General features: G+C 47.4%; 1 protein-coding gene across 1 annotated transcript in view; it reads left to right on the forward strand.

Moving 5' to 3' along the window:
• The window catches only part of LOC147120086 (aryl hydrocarbon receptor-like), a 188,966-nt gene that overhangs the window by 112,513 nt on the left and 62,145 nt on the right, over positions 1–14,308 (forward strand). The window contains exons 5-6 of the mRNA XM_085985649.1: positions 5,046–5,169; positions 9,154–9,284. Coding sequence (XP_085841775.1) covers positions 5,046–5,169; positions 9,154–9,284 — 255 coding nt within the window. The remainder of the gene's footprint in view (positions 1–5,045; positions 5,170–9,153; positions 9,285–14,308) is intronic.

The raw sequence follows: 14,308 nt of genomic DNA on the forward strand, positions 1-14,308 counted from the left end.
CCTGCTCAGCTTTGTCCTAGCAGCATTTTCCAGAGCCCTGCTGTCTTACAGCTGCCTTTAATGCTTTGTGATATTTAAGTGAGTGACGATTTTAATAATGCATCCACTTGCTTTTTATTTGGAAAAAAAATCTTGCAGGACTTTCCATTGGTGGTGAAATGAGTGGGAGCAACGGGAATGTCCTATATACTTCCCCCTGATGGCCTCAAAGTACTTGCAGATTTTTTCAAAGCTTTCATAGAAACATAGAAGATAGGAGCAGGGGTAGGCCATTCGGCCCCTCGAGCCTGGAGGTCGACCTGAAACGTTAATTCTGTTTTTCTCTTCACAGATGCTGCCTGACCTGCTGAGTATCTCCAGCATTTTCTGTTTTCATTTCAGATTTCCAGCATCTGCAGTATTTTTTTGTACTAGTTTAATGGAATCTGGTTATAAATTGAGAGGGAGGAAAGTTTGACTGATTTTATACAGACTCCTCGGGGCCACTCGACTGGGTTACAGGCCTCGGGGACCCTCAACTGGGTTAAAGGCCTCGGGGAACCTCGACTGGGCTACAGGCCTCTGGGCCCCCTCGACTGGGTTAAAGGCCTCGGGGAACCTCGACTGGGCTACAGGCCTCCGGGATCCTCGACTGGGTTACAGGCCTCCAGGACCCTCGACTGGGTTACAGGCATCCGGGACCCTCGACTGGGTTAAAGGCCTCGGGGATCCTCGACTGGGTTAAAGGCCTCCGGGACCCTCGACTGGGTTACAGGCCTCTGGGCCCCCTCGACTGGGTTAAAGGTCTCTGGGAACCTTGACTGGGCTACAGGCCTCCGGGACCCTCGACTGGGTTACAGGCCTCCGGGACCCTCGACTGGGTTACAGGCCTCCGGGACCCTCGACTGGGTTACAGGCATCCGGGACCCTCGACTGGGTTACAGGCATCCGGGACCCTCGACTGGGTTAAAGGCCTCGGGGATCCTCGACTGGGTTACAGGCCTCAGGCCCAATTGACTGGTCTACAGGCCTCCGGGACCCTCGACTGGGTTACAGGCCTGAGGGACCCTCGACTGGGTTACAGGCCTGAGGGATACTCGACTGGGTTACAGGTCTGAGGGACACTCGATTGGGTTAAAGGCCTCGGGGAACCTCGACTGGGCTACAGGCCTCAGGGATCCTCGACTGGGTTACAGGCCTCCGGGACCCTCGACTGGGTTACAGGCATCCGGGACCCTCGACTGGGTTAAAGGCCTCGGGGATCCTCGACTGGGTTAAAGGCCTCGGGGATCCTCGGCTGGGTTACAGGCCTGAGGGACCCTCGACTGGGTTACAGGCCTGAGGGACACTCGACTGGGTTACAGGTCTGAGGGATACTCGATTGGGTTAAAGGCCTCGGGGAACCTCGACTGGGCTACAGGCCTTAGGGATCCTCGACTGGGTTACAGGCCTCCGGGACCCTCGACTGGGTTACAGGCATCCGGGACCCTCGACTGGGTTAAAGGCCTCGGGGATCCTCGACTGGGTTAAAGGCCTCGGGGATCCTCGACTGGGTTACAGGCCTCAGGCCCAATTGACTGGTCTACAGGCCTCGGGGACCCTCGACTGGTCTACAGGCCTCGGGGACCCTCGACTGGTCTACAGGCCTCGGGGACCCTCGACTGGGTTACAGGCCTGAGGGGCACTCGACTGGGTTACAGGTCTGAGGGACACTCGACTGGGTTACAGGCCTCCGGGATCCTCGACTGGGTTACAGGCCTCAGGGATCCTCGACTGGGTTACAGGCCTCGGGCCCCCTCGACTGGGTTACAGGCCTCGGGGACACTCGACGGGGTTACAGGCCTCGGGGACACTCGACGGGGTTACAGGCCTCGGGGACACTCGACGGGGTTACAGGCCTCGGGGCCCCCTCGACTGGGTTACAGGCCTCGGGGCCCCCTCGACTGGGTTACAGGCCTCGGGGTCCCCTCGACTGGGTTACAGGCCTCGGACACTCGACTGGGTTACAGGCCTCGGGGCCCCCTCGACTGGGTTACAGGCCTCAGGGACACTCGACTGGGTTACAGGCCTCGGGGTCCCCTCGACTGGATTACAGGCCTCGGGGTCCCCTCGACTGGATTACAGGCCTCGGGGTCCCCTCGACTGGATTACAGGCCTCGGGGTCCCCTCGACTGGATTACAGGCCTCGGGGTCCCCTCGACTGGATTACAGGCCTCGGGGGTCCCCTCGACTGGGTTACAGGCCTCGGGGACACTCGACTGGGTTACAGGCCTCAGTGAGCCTCGATTGGGTGCACTAAGCCATGGTGAATGACACAGTAAAAGCTCCCCAATAAACTTTTGCCAATTAATGCCTTCTCACAATTGTTAGCAAACATCAGAGAGAGGAAATGTGCCAGTCAATTAGCAGCCCTCCGTACGCTGCATATAAACAAGAAACCCAGATTATAATAATAATAAATTATAATAATGCTGTTGGTGAGCACATTCAAGGCCCCGCCTTAATGTTGGGCTTCACATTCTGATGGCCTCGTTGTTTCTTTAACTGATATTTTCTGTACTCTTGTGGATTCTAACTAGATTTACACTTTTTGCCACAGAAGATTGACTTCTTTTCCAAAACATTGCAGTCACCCTCGGCTTCCTCCTTGTGTAATGAGAAAATAAGAATAGTCAAGGATGAGGAAAGGCCATTCAGTGCTCCGCAACTCATCCCTCTAGTGCCGTGACTCACCCAGCCAGGCATTCAACCTCATTTTACACGCCCCTAAAGTCTGTCGGGTAGAAATTACGATGAGACAGATCTCACTGGAGGGCTGGAATTTGGGGTGAAACTCTACATCGCTGGAGTGTTCCGTATATTCCCAGAATAGGAATTCTGCCATTATGCACTCGTTCATCCTGATAGCACTCTCGCCAACTGAGAGCAAGAAAGAGAGGCTTGCATTTATATAGCGCCTTTCACGACCTCAGGACATCCCAAAGCATTTTACAGCCAATGAAGTACCTTTGGAGTGTAGTCACTGTTGTAATGTAGGAAACGCAGCAGCCAATTTGCGCACAGCGAGCTCCCACAAACAGCAGTGTGATAATGACCAAATAATCTACTTTAGTGATGTTGGTTGAGGGATAAATATTGGCCAGGACACTGGGGAGAACTCCCCTGCTCTTCTTTGCATACTGCCATGGGATTTTTTACGTCCACCTGAGAGAGCAGACGGCCTCAACTTAAAATCTCATCCGAAAGATGGCACCTCTGACATTGCAGCACTTCCTCGGTACTGCACTGGAGTAGCGTGAATTCCATTGAGGGCCAATTAAAGGCTCTTAAGTCTGCTCTAGAGAAAGGTAGTCGATCCTAGAGGGGATTAATTGCTGTCTTCATTCTGCTCATTGAATCGTTGCAGGGATATGAATAATTTTCACACCTTTTTGAATCTTTGGTGCTTCAAAGGACCTCTTGCTCCCCTGTCAGACCTGCATGGTGTTGCTCTGATATTCCCAGATTGCCTTTAGAGCATGGACTATATGCATGGACTGCCCGACCTGCTCTACAGCACAGGAATAGGACATTTGGCTCATCCAGTCCAGCCCAACCATCCACTCGAGCCTCCTCCCGTCTTTCCTCCTCTAACTCTATCAGCATAACCCTCTATTCCCTTCTCCCTCATATGCTTGTCTAGCTTCCCCTTAAATGCATCTATACTATTCGCCTCGACCACTCCCCGTGGTAGCGAGTTCCACATTCTCACTATTCTCTGGGTAAAGAAGTTTCTTCTGAATTCTCTAATGGATTTCTTGGTGACTATCTTATATTGATGGCCTCTAGCTTTGTTCTTTTCCCCCAAGTGGAAACTCTCTCTCTCTCTGTCTGTCTACTCTATCAAAATCTTTTGTAATTTTAAAGACCTCTAATAGGTCGCCTTCCAAAGAGATCCAATCTGTTCATCCTTTCCTGATAGGCTAATGACCCTGCGCAGTGCGATGGTGTCTGTATTGCAGGCCATGGGTGAGCAGGAGTTGCACTCTGTTGACAGAGTGGGACTTTGGGAATTTTGAGGTCTATGTCTTAGTGGTAGCATCCTGGTGGGAACGTTTTGCTTCCCATTAACCAGTCATTTTCAGTTGGTAAATGTATTAGAATGTAATGACTGCGATGCCAGAGTGAGAAAAAAGTTCTTTTAATCCAGCTTTCCCATTAGCAGGGTGCCCGCCCATACTTTTCCTACTCGAGCATCTTAGGAATTTCCATGATTTTTAATGGAAGGGATTTTAACTGATATGTAATTGAATTCAGATTACTCAGTTCAGATGGTTGCAGAGTTGAAGAGGAGGGCATTAACCTCTTGGGAAAGTGTTTTGCAAAACATTTCTCCGTTTCCCAGCCGCAGAATGTAAATTGCTTACAAAAGGCATCATCGCCTTACTTGTACATAAAGTCGCCATCATGAAAGTGTTCCACAGCTCTCCTGACACCGCTCCCTTCTCAAAGAAGAAAGGTTTCCAACTGCGTTTTAATGAAGGCCATCTGGCTTTAAAGGTGTTGAGAAGGGAAAGGTTTGATTCCTGGGGTGAGAGGCCTATAATGTCTGGAGTTTAGAAGAATGAGTGGTGATCTCATTGAAACATATAAAATTCTTAGAGGGCTTCACAGGGTAGATGCTGGGAGGCTGTTTCCCCTGGCTGGAGTGTCTAGAATTGGGGTCATAGTCTCAGAACAAAGGGGTCGGCCATTTAGGACTGAGATGCGGAGAAATTTCTTCACTGAGGGTTGTGAATCTTTGGAGTTCTCTGCCCCAGAGGGCTGTTGATGCTCAGTCGTTGAGTATATTCAAGATGGAGATCGATAGATTTTTGGGCACTAAGGGAATCGAGGGATATGGGAATAGGGTAGGAAAATGGAGTTGAGGTAGAAGATCAGCCATGATCTTATTGAATGGCAGAGCAGGCTCGGTGGGCTGTATGACCTACTCCTGCCCATATTTCTTGTGTTCTTATGTTTGATAACTACTCAATGGCAAGTCCGTTTACTAAATCTGCAACATTTTCTGTATTTTGTTTTGTCAGACTGATGTCATGCACCAAAGTGTGTTTGAGCTGATTCATACAGAAGACCAGCAGGAATTCCGTCGAAACCTTCACTGGGCCTTAAACCCGCCAACTGCCACCGAGGCAGAGAAAGCCCAACCAGGCAAGTGGAGCAAATGTTTGTCCTCACGCTGCACGCTTTCATTCTTCTTTACTTTGAGACACTTTGGAAAAGAGTCAAGGCCCAGACTGCGAGACAGGATCAAGGTTGAAAAGAGTAGAGTAGGAGACGAGGGCAATCAAATGTGAGTGATTAGAGAAGGCTGAAATTGGGTTTTAAAAGGCATGAGACTAGGAGGAAGGGAGGACTGAGTTAGGAAATGGGAAGTGGAATTCTTTTTTTAAAATTCATTCTCCGGATATAGGCATCACTGGCAAGGCTGGTATGTATTGCCCTGCGAAGGTGGCAGTGGGCTTTCTTCTTAAGTTGAGTGGCTTGTTTTGGCCACTGCAGAGGGCAGTTAAGAGTCAACAAAGTTGGTGTTAAACTGGTCCCATATTGGCTAAACTGGGTAAGGACGGCAGGTTCCCTTCCCTAAAGGACATCAGTGAATCAGTTAGGGTTTTTAAAACAAGCTGACGGCTTCATTGCCACTTTTATTGATACTAATTTATTGTTTCCAGATTTTAAAAAAACTTACTTCCAAATTCTCAAACTGCCATGATAGGATTTGAACTCTGCTCTCTGGTACAGCAGCCCATGTCTTTGGATTATTAGTCAGGGCAACACAACCATTACACCAGCATACCCACTAAATTGGATGAACAGCTCAGGAACTGAATTTATGGAAGAAAGGCAGATGGAGTAAGAATCGAGAGAGTGAGTAGGGGAGTGAGACAGAGGGACTTAAATAATGAAAAAGGGAGAGAGGTGAATAGCTTAAGAACATAAGAATAGGAGCAGAAGTACGCCATTCGGCCCCTCGAGCCTACTCTGCCATTCATGGCTGATCTTCTACCTCAACTCCACTTTCTTGTACTATCCCCATATTCCTTGATTCCCTTAATATCCAAAAATCTATCGATCTCTGTCTTGAATATACTCAATGACTGAGCCTCCACAGCCCTCTGGGGTAGAGAATTCCAAAGATTCACCACCCTCTGAGTGAAGACATTTCTCCTCATCTCAGTCCTAAATGGCCGACCCCTTATTCTGAGACTGTGACCCCTGGTCCTAGACTCCCCAGCCAGGGTAAACATCTTCCCAACATCTACCTTGTCAAGACCTGTAAGAATTTTGTATGTTTCAATGAGATCACCTTCCATTCTTCTAAATTCAAGAGAATATAGGCCTAGTCTGCTCATCTCTCCTCATAGGACAATCCCCCCATCCCAGGAACCAGTCTGGTGAACCTTCGTTACACTTCCTCTATGGCAAGTATATCCTTCCTTAGCTAAGGAGACCAAAACTGTACACAATACTCCAGGTGTGGTCTCAGCTATATAATTGCAGTAAGACGTCTTTACTCTTATACTCAAATCCTCTTGTAATAAAGGCCAAGATACCATTTGCTTTCCTAATTGCTTGCTGTACCTGCATGTTAACTTTCAGTGATTCGTGTACAAGGACACCCAGGTCCCTCTGAACATCAACATTTCCCAATCTCTCGCCATTTAAAAGATACTCTTCTATTTTTCCTACCAAAGTGGATAACTCCACATTATATTCCATTTGCCATGTTCTTGCCCACTCACTCAGCCTGTTTATATCCCCTTGAAGCCTCTGCATCCTCATGCATCTGACAATCTTGTCGGACTTGGTGCCCATTACAGTGGCACTACCCCAGACCATCCAAGAAGACCTGGTAATCCAGGAGTTGACTAGTTAAAGAGATGCCCAAAGTTTTCCCTCTGGGACAATGGGTTTCATCAGAGCTCATAATTAACAGGAAATATTTGTCAATCGAGAAAATATCATTACTATGCATTTTTCTCCCTCAACAATATGCTTGAAGGAGCGTTAACTCTTGGAAAAGTACCGTGCAGACGACACAAAGCTGGGTGGGCGTGTGCGCTGTGAGGAGGACGCAGAGAAACTCCAGTATGATTTGGACAGGTTGGGTGATTGGGCAGATGCAGTATAATGTGGATAAATGCGAGGTTATCCACTTAGGTGGCAAAAACAGGAAGGCAGATTATTATCTGAAGGGCAATAGATTGGGAAAAGGAGAAGTACAACGAGATCTGAGTGTCCTTGTGCACCAGTCGCTGAAGGTAAGCATGCAGGTGCAGCAGGCGGTTAAGAAGGCAAATGGTATGTTGGCCTTCAAAGCAAGAGGGTTTGAGTACAGGAGTAAGGATGTCTTGCTGCAGTTGTACAGGGCCTTGATGAGACCCCACCTTGAGTATTGTGTGCAGTTTTGGTCGCCTTATCTGAGGAAGGATGTTCTTGCCATGGAGGGAGTGCAGCGAAGATTCACTAGACTGATACCAGGGATGGCAGGAATGACATATGAAGAGAGATTGGGTCGATTAGGCTTATATTCGCTAGAGTTTAGAAGAACGAGAGGGGATCTCATTGAAACTTATAAAATTCTAACAGGACTAGACAGACTAGATGCAGGAAGGATGTTCCCGATGGCGGGAGAGTCCAGAACCAGGGATCACAGTCTAAGGATAAGGGGTAAGCCATTTTGGACTGAGATGAGGAGGAATTTCTTCACCCAGAGAGTGGTGAACCTGTGGAATTCTCTACCACAGAAGGCAGTTGAGGCCAATTCATTAAATATATTCAAGAAGACGTTAGATATATTTCTTAAGGCTAAAGGGATCAAGGGATATGGGGAGAAAGCAGGGACAGGGTACTGAATTTGGATGATCAACCATGATCTCATTAAATAGCGGAGAAGGCTTGAGGGGGCGAATGGCCTACTCCTCCTATCTTCTATGTTTTTATGTTGCCATTTCCTGCTAGTTTCTGCTGACCTTGATAACCAAACCAAAAGGATGAGCTGGGGATTTACAGATAAACTTACTAAGCAAAGGTAGTTAGTCTCTATCTGCCCTCCTGATGTGCCTATTTAAAGCACTTCCCCAACAGAATAATTGAGATGAGAGGTGTGCACGGTGCTCACATAATATATTGCATGCTATATAGGTACAGTACTCCTTACTGTAATAAAACAGTATATCCTCCCGCCCGCTTACCAGGGCTGATTGAGCTCACGTCACAACTCAAATCATTAAATTGATCAATGTGCAGACCCTGAATGATCCACTGCTCATTAAACATTTTTCATGTATTCAACTGGTATCAGAAACAACACGAGACCCACCTAGATTTAAAACAAATATTCCACCACCTTTCCTTATGGTGCTGATTCCTGCTGGAGCATCAGCCATGCTTCAGTGCCTCACTTGAACTTGTCACTCTCCATCTAAGAGAGTAGACAGTAAGTGTCAGTGGGCTATTTGACTGTGGAAGGCATCACACCAGAGCTCGATTCTGTCAGCTTCTGATGCCCAAACATGCTCTTTTCAGCATTGGTCACTGGAGGGTGTTCAGGAGCAGCAACTGTGGCTGATTGCAACGCAACTCCCCCATCCCGGCTCCCCAAATCCACTGTCCAGGGGCTCTGAGGCCAATTGAAATACCCTTACAAATCACCCTTGTTGAGATGAGCTAAACCGGCACATACCCAGGATTGAACCTGGGACCTTCCTGTTCTGTGTGGCTCCATTTGGCACTGAGCGCCGTCCACTGAGGCATCAAGTAAACCGGAGGTTTGCAGAGCCCCGGTGATCATCTTGTTGCTGAGTGGTGGCATTATTGTTGAGGACATGCACTCCTTGCTGGGAGAACTTCACTGGGAAGGCCCAGGCATATTCTGAGGTGATCTGCTTTCAGGCCTCCATGTATGCATTTGTCAAACGGTCTGCTGCTCTGCAATACAATGAGAGCAGCCTGGGGAGATGGGGCAGTGCCTGGCCAACTAGCCCTCCTCACTACAGCATGGTTGCAGTCACTTGTCCTTAATGTGCAGGTATGGACTGTGTCCGACTACTTCGAGCTGCACCATTATTACAGCAGCCCCGATCCCGTTTATCTAATGTTTAAATGATGCTTCTTTTCCAATGCCACCTTTAGGTGAAAAAGTTACCTCGACAGCTGTAATCCCCTACAGCCCTGAGCAGCTACCACCAGAGAACACCTCATTTCTCGAGAGGAATTTTGTCTGTCGGTTTCGCTGTTTGTTGGACAGTTCGTCCGGTTTCTTGGTATGTTGCTGTTTTCAACTTCCTATGCGGTAGAGGACTGATTTCATGTTTGTATTATCTCTTGCTGGGAAGGTTTCTTTCAATGCAACTTTAGCATAAAACAAGTGATTTAAATAAATTAGTACAGAAATACGTAATGCCAATCACAGGGTCGTCACTGGGATTTCAGTAAAGTGAAATAATGGAAGCCACCACTCAGTTTGTGAAGCTCTTGCTTTGTTCCCCAAATGCTCTGTTTCTTCGTTCTTGCTTTTATTTACTTAGCAGTGCCGGTTTGTCTTAGTTGCGCTCTCAGCTCTGAGTCAGAGAGCGGTGAGTGGGGTTTAGGCCCCATTCCAGAGTTTGAGCACATAACTTAGGCTGACACTTCAGTGCAGTACTGAGGGAGCGCTGCATTGCCTATGGTGCCATCCTTCAGAAAGCCAGTGAACTGGGCCCCCGTCTGCCTGTTGGGGTGATTCACATGGATATTGAAGAATCTGAGCTGCGATTTGAAGAAGAGCCGAGAGTTCTCCTTTGTGTCCTGACCAGCATTCCTCCCTCAATTGCCACATCAAAAACACACAGCCTGGCCTTCCATCACACTGGACCTTGCGATTCATATCATAGCCTTGAGTGAGTTTATCATTGTGAAACAATGTTTTCAGATAGTTTCTATGAGGTGACGTTCCCTGAGATTTTTCAAGAACCCTTGGACAACAAAGGGAGCAAAGTATGGAAGTCTTATTTCTCAAGTCCTCGCTAGAAGTAGGATGACAGTTCATGTTCTCTACCAGATATTGTCCACTGCTCACATCACACATCCTTGACCTGGAAGGTGGGTGGTCTACTCTGAGGCTCCAGTGTGTAACTATGTGGCAGGCGACCCATGAGAGTGGCCCGGGACGGAGGCTGATTCTATCTGATGATTGGCTCCTGTGATGAAGCAGCTCGCCCTGCATGACTAAGACCAGTAAATCAATCTGTTGGTGTTGTTTGTAAAAGTTGACCTGCTGCCACTCGGTGGCACAGTGCTCTGGTGCTCCTCTAAGCCTTGTGCATACTTTATAACTTACCCAAGACTTCTCTCTTCCCACACTGTGCTGCATTGAGGGCAGTTCTCTGCTGGTGTTACTTGCCTTTTGCTTTTCCTGGTTTGTGCACAGTGTTGAGTTTTTTGCTTTGGGAGCAGAAGTTGTGTAGTACATCACGGTGTTTGACTCAATCCTGCTCTCGATGACGCGTTCTCTCTCTGTGCTGCTGGCTGGCAGTGAGGCGATGATGCTGTTTGCCACAAATGCTGTGATAACTCGGTGCCATGTGACTGCAAATTGGGCAGAATTGTGCAAACTTGTACGTACCTGCTGAGAAATTTGCACGGGTTACATTTTTGCTCCTTGTTCTGTATCACGCTGCAACAATGAGGTGGGATTGGTACAATGTGAATTTGGTGAATGTTACATCTGAGTGTTGCAGTGAGGGGTCTGCAGTTACTGCGGCACTGTAGTTAATCTTGACCTGCGATGATGGATTTGCAATGACATCTCCCCTGCCTAAAGGAATTTGAAGTCTGTGTGATGCCATTCAGGTCACATAACAGTGTTTATTCCTGGGGAGAGTTACAGCAGATGAGCCAGTGACATCATCCTCTCTGGAGCTTGGAGCATGCGACTGAAACCCAGAAACCCCCAGGCCTGTTGGCTGTGGTTGAGAAAAGTGGCAATTAATCCAGACAGTTGTGATATAGGGACAAATACATGTATTGAAGCAATGTGTATCCCGAGTTGAATTGACCAGTTTCTTTCTGTCAGGGCTACCCACTGTGAGTTGCTGTTTCAGTGGTAACAACACTATTGGTAACTATCTATATCTACTTCAGTTTTTCCCCTCCGTCTGAGCTGGAAATTTACAATAACAGCTTGTGTTTAACCTAGGAGAAGGTCCCAAAGCGCTTAATAATCTACAAACTTCCCTTGGGGAAAGAGCAATTAAACTCTGACTTGAGGACTCTGCACAAAGGGAGTACCTGAGCAGTGGCCTTAAGTGGACAAGCCTAGTTCGCAGCGAATCAACATGTCTTGAAACGAGTTGGCATCATCACACTTCCCACGTTGCACTTCGAAGTGCCAATAGTGTGTAAAAAAGTTGTTTTTTTCTACTGGTTCCTCTAATATTGACAACCGAACCCCTCTCCTCGGATCGAGGGATTTATAAACTCATTTACGCCACCTCCACACAGCACTGGCTTTAAAGGGACAGGTCAGGCCAAGTTAAAGCCAGCCCCATTTTAGCAGCGAAATATTACAACCATGCTCCAGACTGAGATCTCTGCGCTCCTCCAGTTCTGGCCTCTTGCGAATCCCCGATTTCCATCGCTCCACCATTGCAGCCGTGCTTCCAGCTGCCTCGGCCCTAAGCTCTGGAATTCCCTCCCTAAACCTCTACCTCTCTCCTCCTTTAAGACGCTCCTTAAAACTTACCTCTTTGACCAAGCTTTTGGTCACCTGTCCGAATGTATCTTTATGTGGCTCGGTGTCAAATTTTATTTGGTAACACTCCTTTGAAGCACCTTGGGACGTTTTACTATGTTAAAGGTGCTATATAAATGCAAGTTATTGTTTACATTGATTACCAAGTACTGTAGATGGGTGACATGTTCCTGGGCTTCTGCCAATGCAGCTCTGAATGTGGCCCCTAGGAGGTGCTGAACAGCAACCCCTAGGGTAATCCTCCTATTTTCCTCTATGTGCTGCACACCTCGTCTCAGCTTACAATAACAACAGCAACTTGCATTTCTATAACACCTTTTAATATAGTAAAATGCCCCAAGGCGTTTCACAGGAGCGTTATCAAACAACATTTGACACCGAGCCACATGGAGATTTAAGACTCAAGAAAGGGTCGGATTGGATGGCCAAAATTTACAACTGCTCCATAAGGCTTCTGTCTGGAGGGTAACATTTACTTGAATTTCTGTAACATTGTGGGCCCCAACAGGCACCAATATTTTATCCCCAATTTTAGTTTTGGTTGTTGCAAGGCAAAATGTTGTTTGCCAAACCGGACATACGTTGTGTAACGCAATATCTTCCTTCGCCAAACATTATTTCTCTGAGTTCCATCGATCAACCTGTATAGCTCAGTTAGGGTGAAGCCATGTGCTGATGCTAAGCACTGCAGCACATCACAGCTGCATAGTCTGGAACAGCAAGAGATTATCTGGGACTTTCCAGACTGCCTTATTCGCTCTCTAACTAGTATCCATGGAAAGTTACAAACTTTACAAATTCCTCGTGTATATCATCCTCCAACAAATCTATGGAGTCCACTTTAAATATTTCCATCGGTCTTACATCAACAGATGGCAATAGGATTGCCACTATCACGGGAATCGGTTCGAAATAATGTCACGCTGCTTACACCGATCCGAATCTTGGCACCTTACACCAATAAATATTCCCATCTGATTCCCAGAATTCCATTTGTTTGCCTAATATAAAATTTGTGATCCAATTATTATCTATATTATTTAACCCCTTTTTGGATTTGGTCAAGTAAAAGGAATAAAACCTCCATATTTACTGCATGTAATTGCCTTTGAGCTCAGTTGTTCCTTATAGTCTTTGTTTATTTTGATATAACATCCCCTGTCTGCCTATTTATTCCTTTAAATAGCCCCTTTAATTACTTGCGCGTTTGTTTTATCCTGTTCCCACATTCTCTGTCAATTCACCTGATTTTCCTCCCAAATTGCATTTAGTAAAATTGTGTACCACTGCCTGATTAAATTCTACTTACAATATGACGACATCAATCGGAAGGGAAAGATGCAAAAGAAAAATTTAACGGAGTAGGAAAATCCCGAATCGCAAATCACGATCAGTCCTCTCTTTGGCCCGTCTCCTCGGCTCAGACTATTTTTTGATGCATCCTGGTTCAACTTCGTTTTGTTACATGTGGGATCTTACCTTTTTGCCTTTAACATGAGTCCGCAGTTCAGACAATTGCCCCAATTGATGAACGTTAATTTATTTGACTTCATGTCGTCGCCAGATATATAAAAAAATTTAAAGTTCATCATTCTGCCAGATAAATATTAGCCCACCTTTCACCGGCAGTTATCATTGGTAAGAGAAGTATTCGGGTACTCTGGTACCTCTTTCCTGACTGGTCACAACGAAACCCCTCAGAGCAGCAAGGAACATCCACACTATCCTTTCAATCTATAAAGAAAATAACTCTCCATACTGGTTAGAATTTAATCAGTAATTAACCGAATTTATGAACTAAAAAGGGGGGAGACCTTTCAACAGTTGGTTCAGTGGCAACGTTTTGCTTTAACATATCAGTCATCGTGGCAGCAGAGGTGTTTCGCAGACACTCTTTCAGGACCTGCCATGGTCGAAAGCCATTACTTCAGTACTTTTAAACATAGTGGCCTAGAAATTCAGTTCGGACGCTATTGCGGCGCTAAAGTCGGGCGCTCGGCAAATTTAGCGGCCGCCGGAAAGTGCAGGCGAGCTCGCCGAAATTCAGTAGATTTGGCCAACTTTTTGGCCGAGCGCTGCAAAAGGCGTTGGAACCCTGTGTTCAGGCGCTAATCCGGCGATGCAGCCTGATAACGCCGATTCCGGGCGCAGCGCAGGTGCGATCATGTGGTGAGTGTCAGCAGACACCCTGACGCCGGCCAGCTCTTAAAGGGGGAAGGGTCAACTTTGACTGCAGCCACGCCCTGCATGCTGTAGCCCTGCAACTAGGCCTCAGGACTGGTTGTGTACCAAATCAACGCCTGGAGGTCATGGAGAGGGCCCGTGAAAGAGCCCAGCGGTTCTCTGAGCATGCGCTGGGTGTGCTCCTTCATGGGGTACGCAAGAGAAGACGGGTCGTGTGCCCGGCTAGTGACAGGAAGGCTCCCAGGAGCCAGTTCAGGAAGGCGTGGACCAAAATTGCCCGGAGGGTCTCCTCCAACTCCGATGTTCCCAGGAGTGCGGACCAGTGCCGCAAGAAATACAATGACCTATGTCGGCTGGTCAAGGTGAGTACCC

This window comes from Somniosus microcephalus, chromosome 4, assembly GCF_052327205.1.
Source record: "Somniosus microcephalus isolate GS21.2 chromosome 4, FLI_Smic_1.0, whole genome shotgun sequence".
NCBI classification, from domain to species: Eukaryota; Metazoa; Chordata; class Chondrichthyes; order Squaliformes; family Somniosidae; genus Somniosus; species Somniosus microcephalus.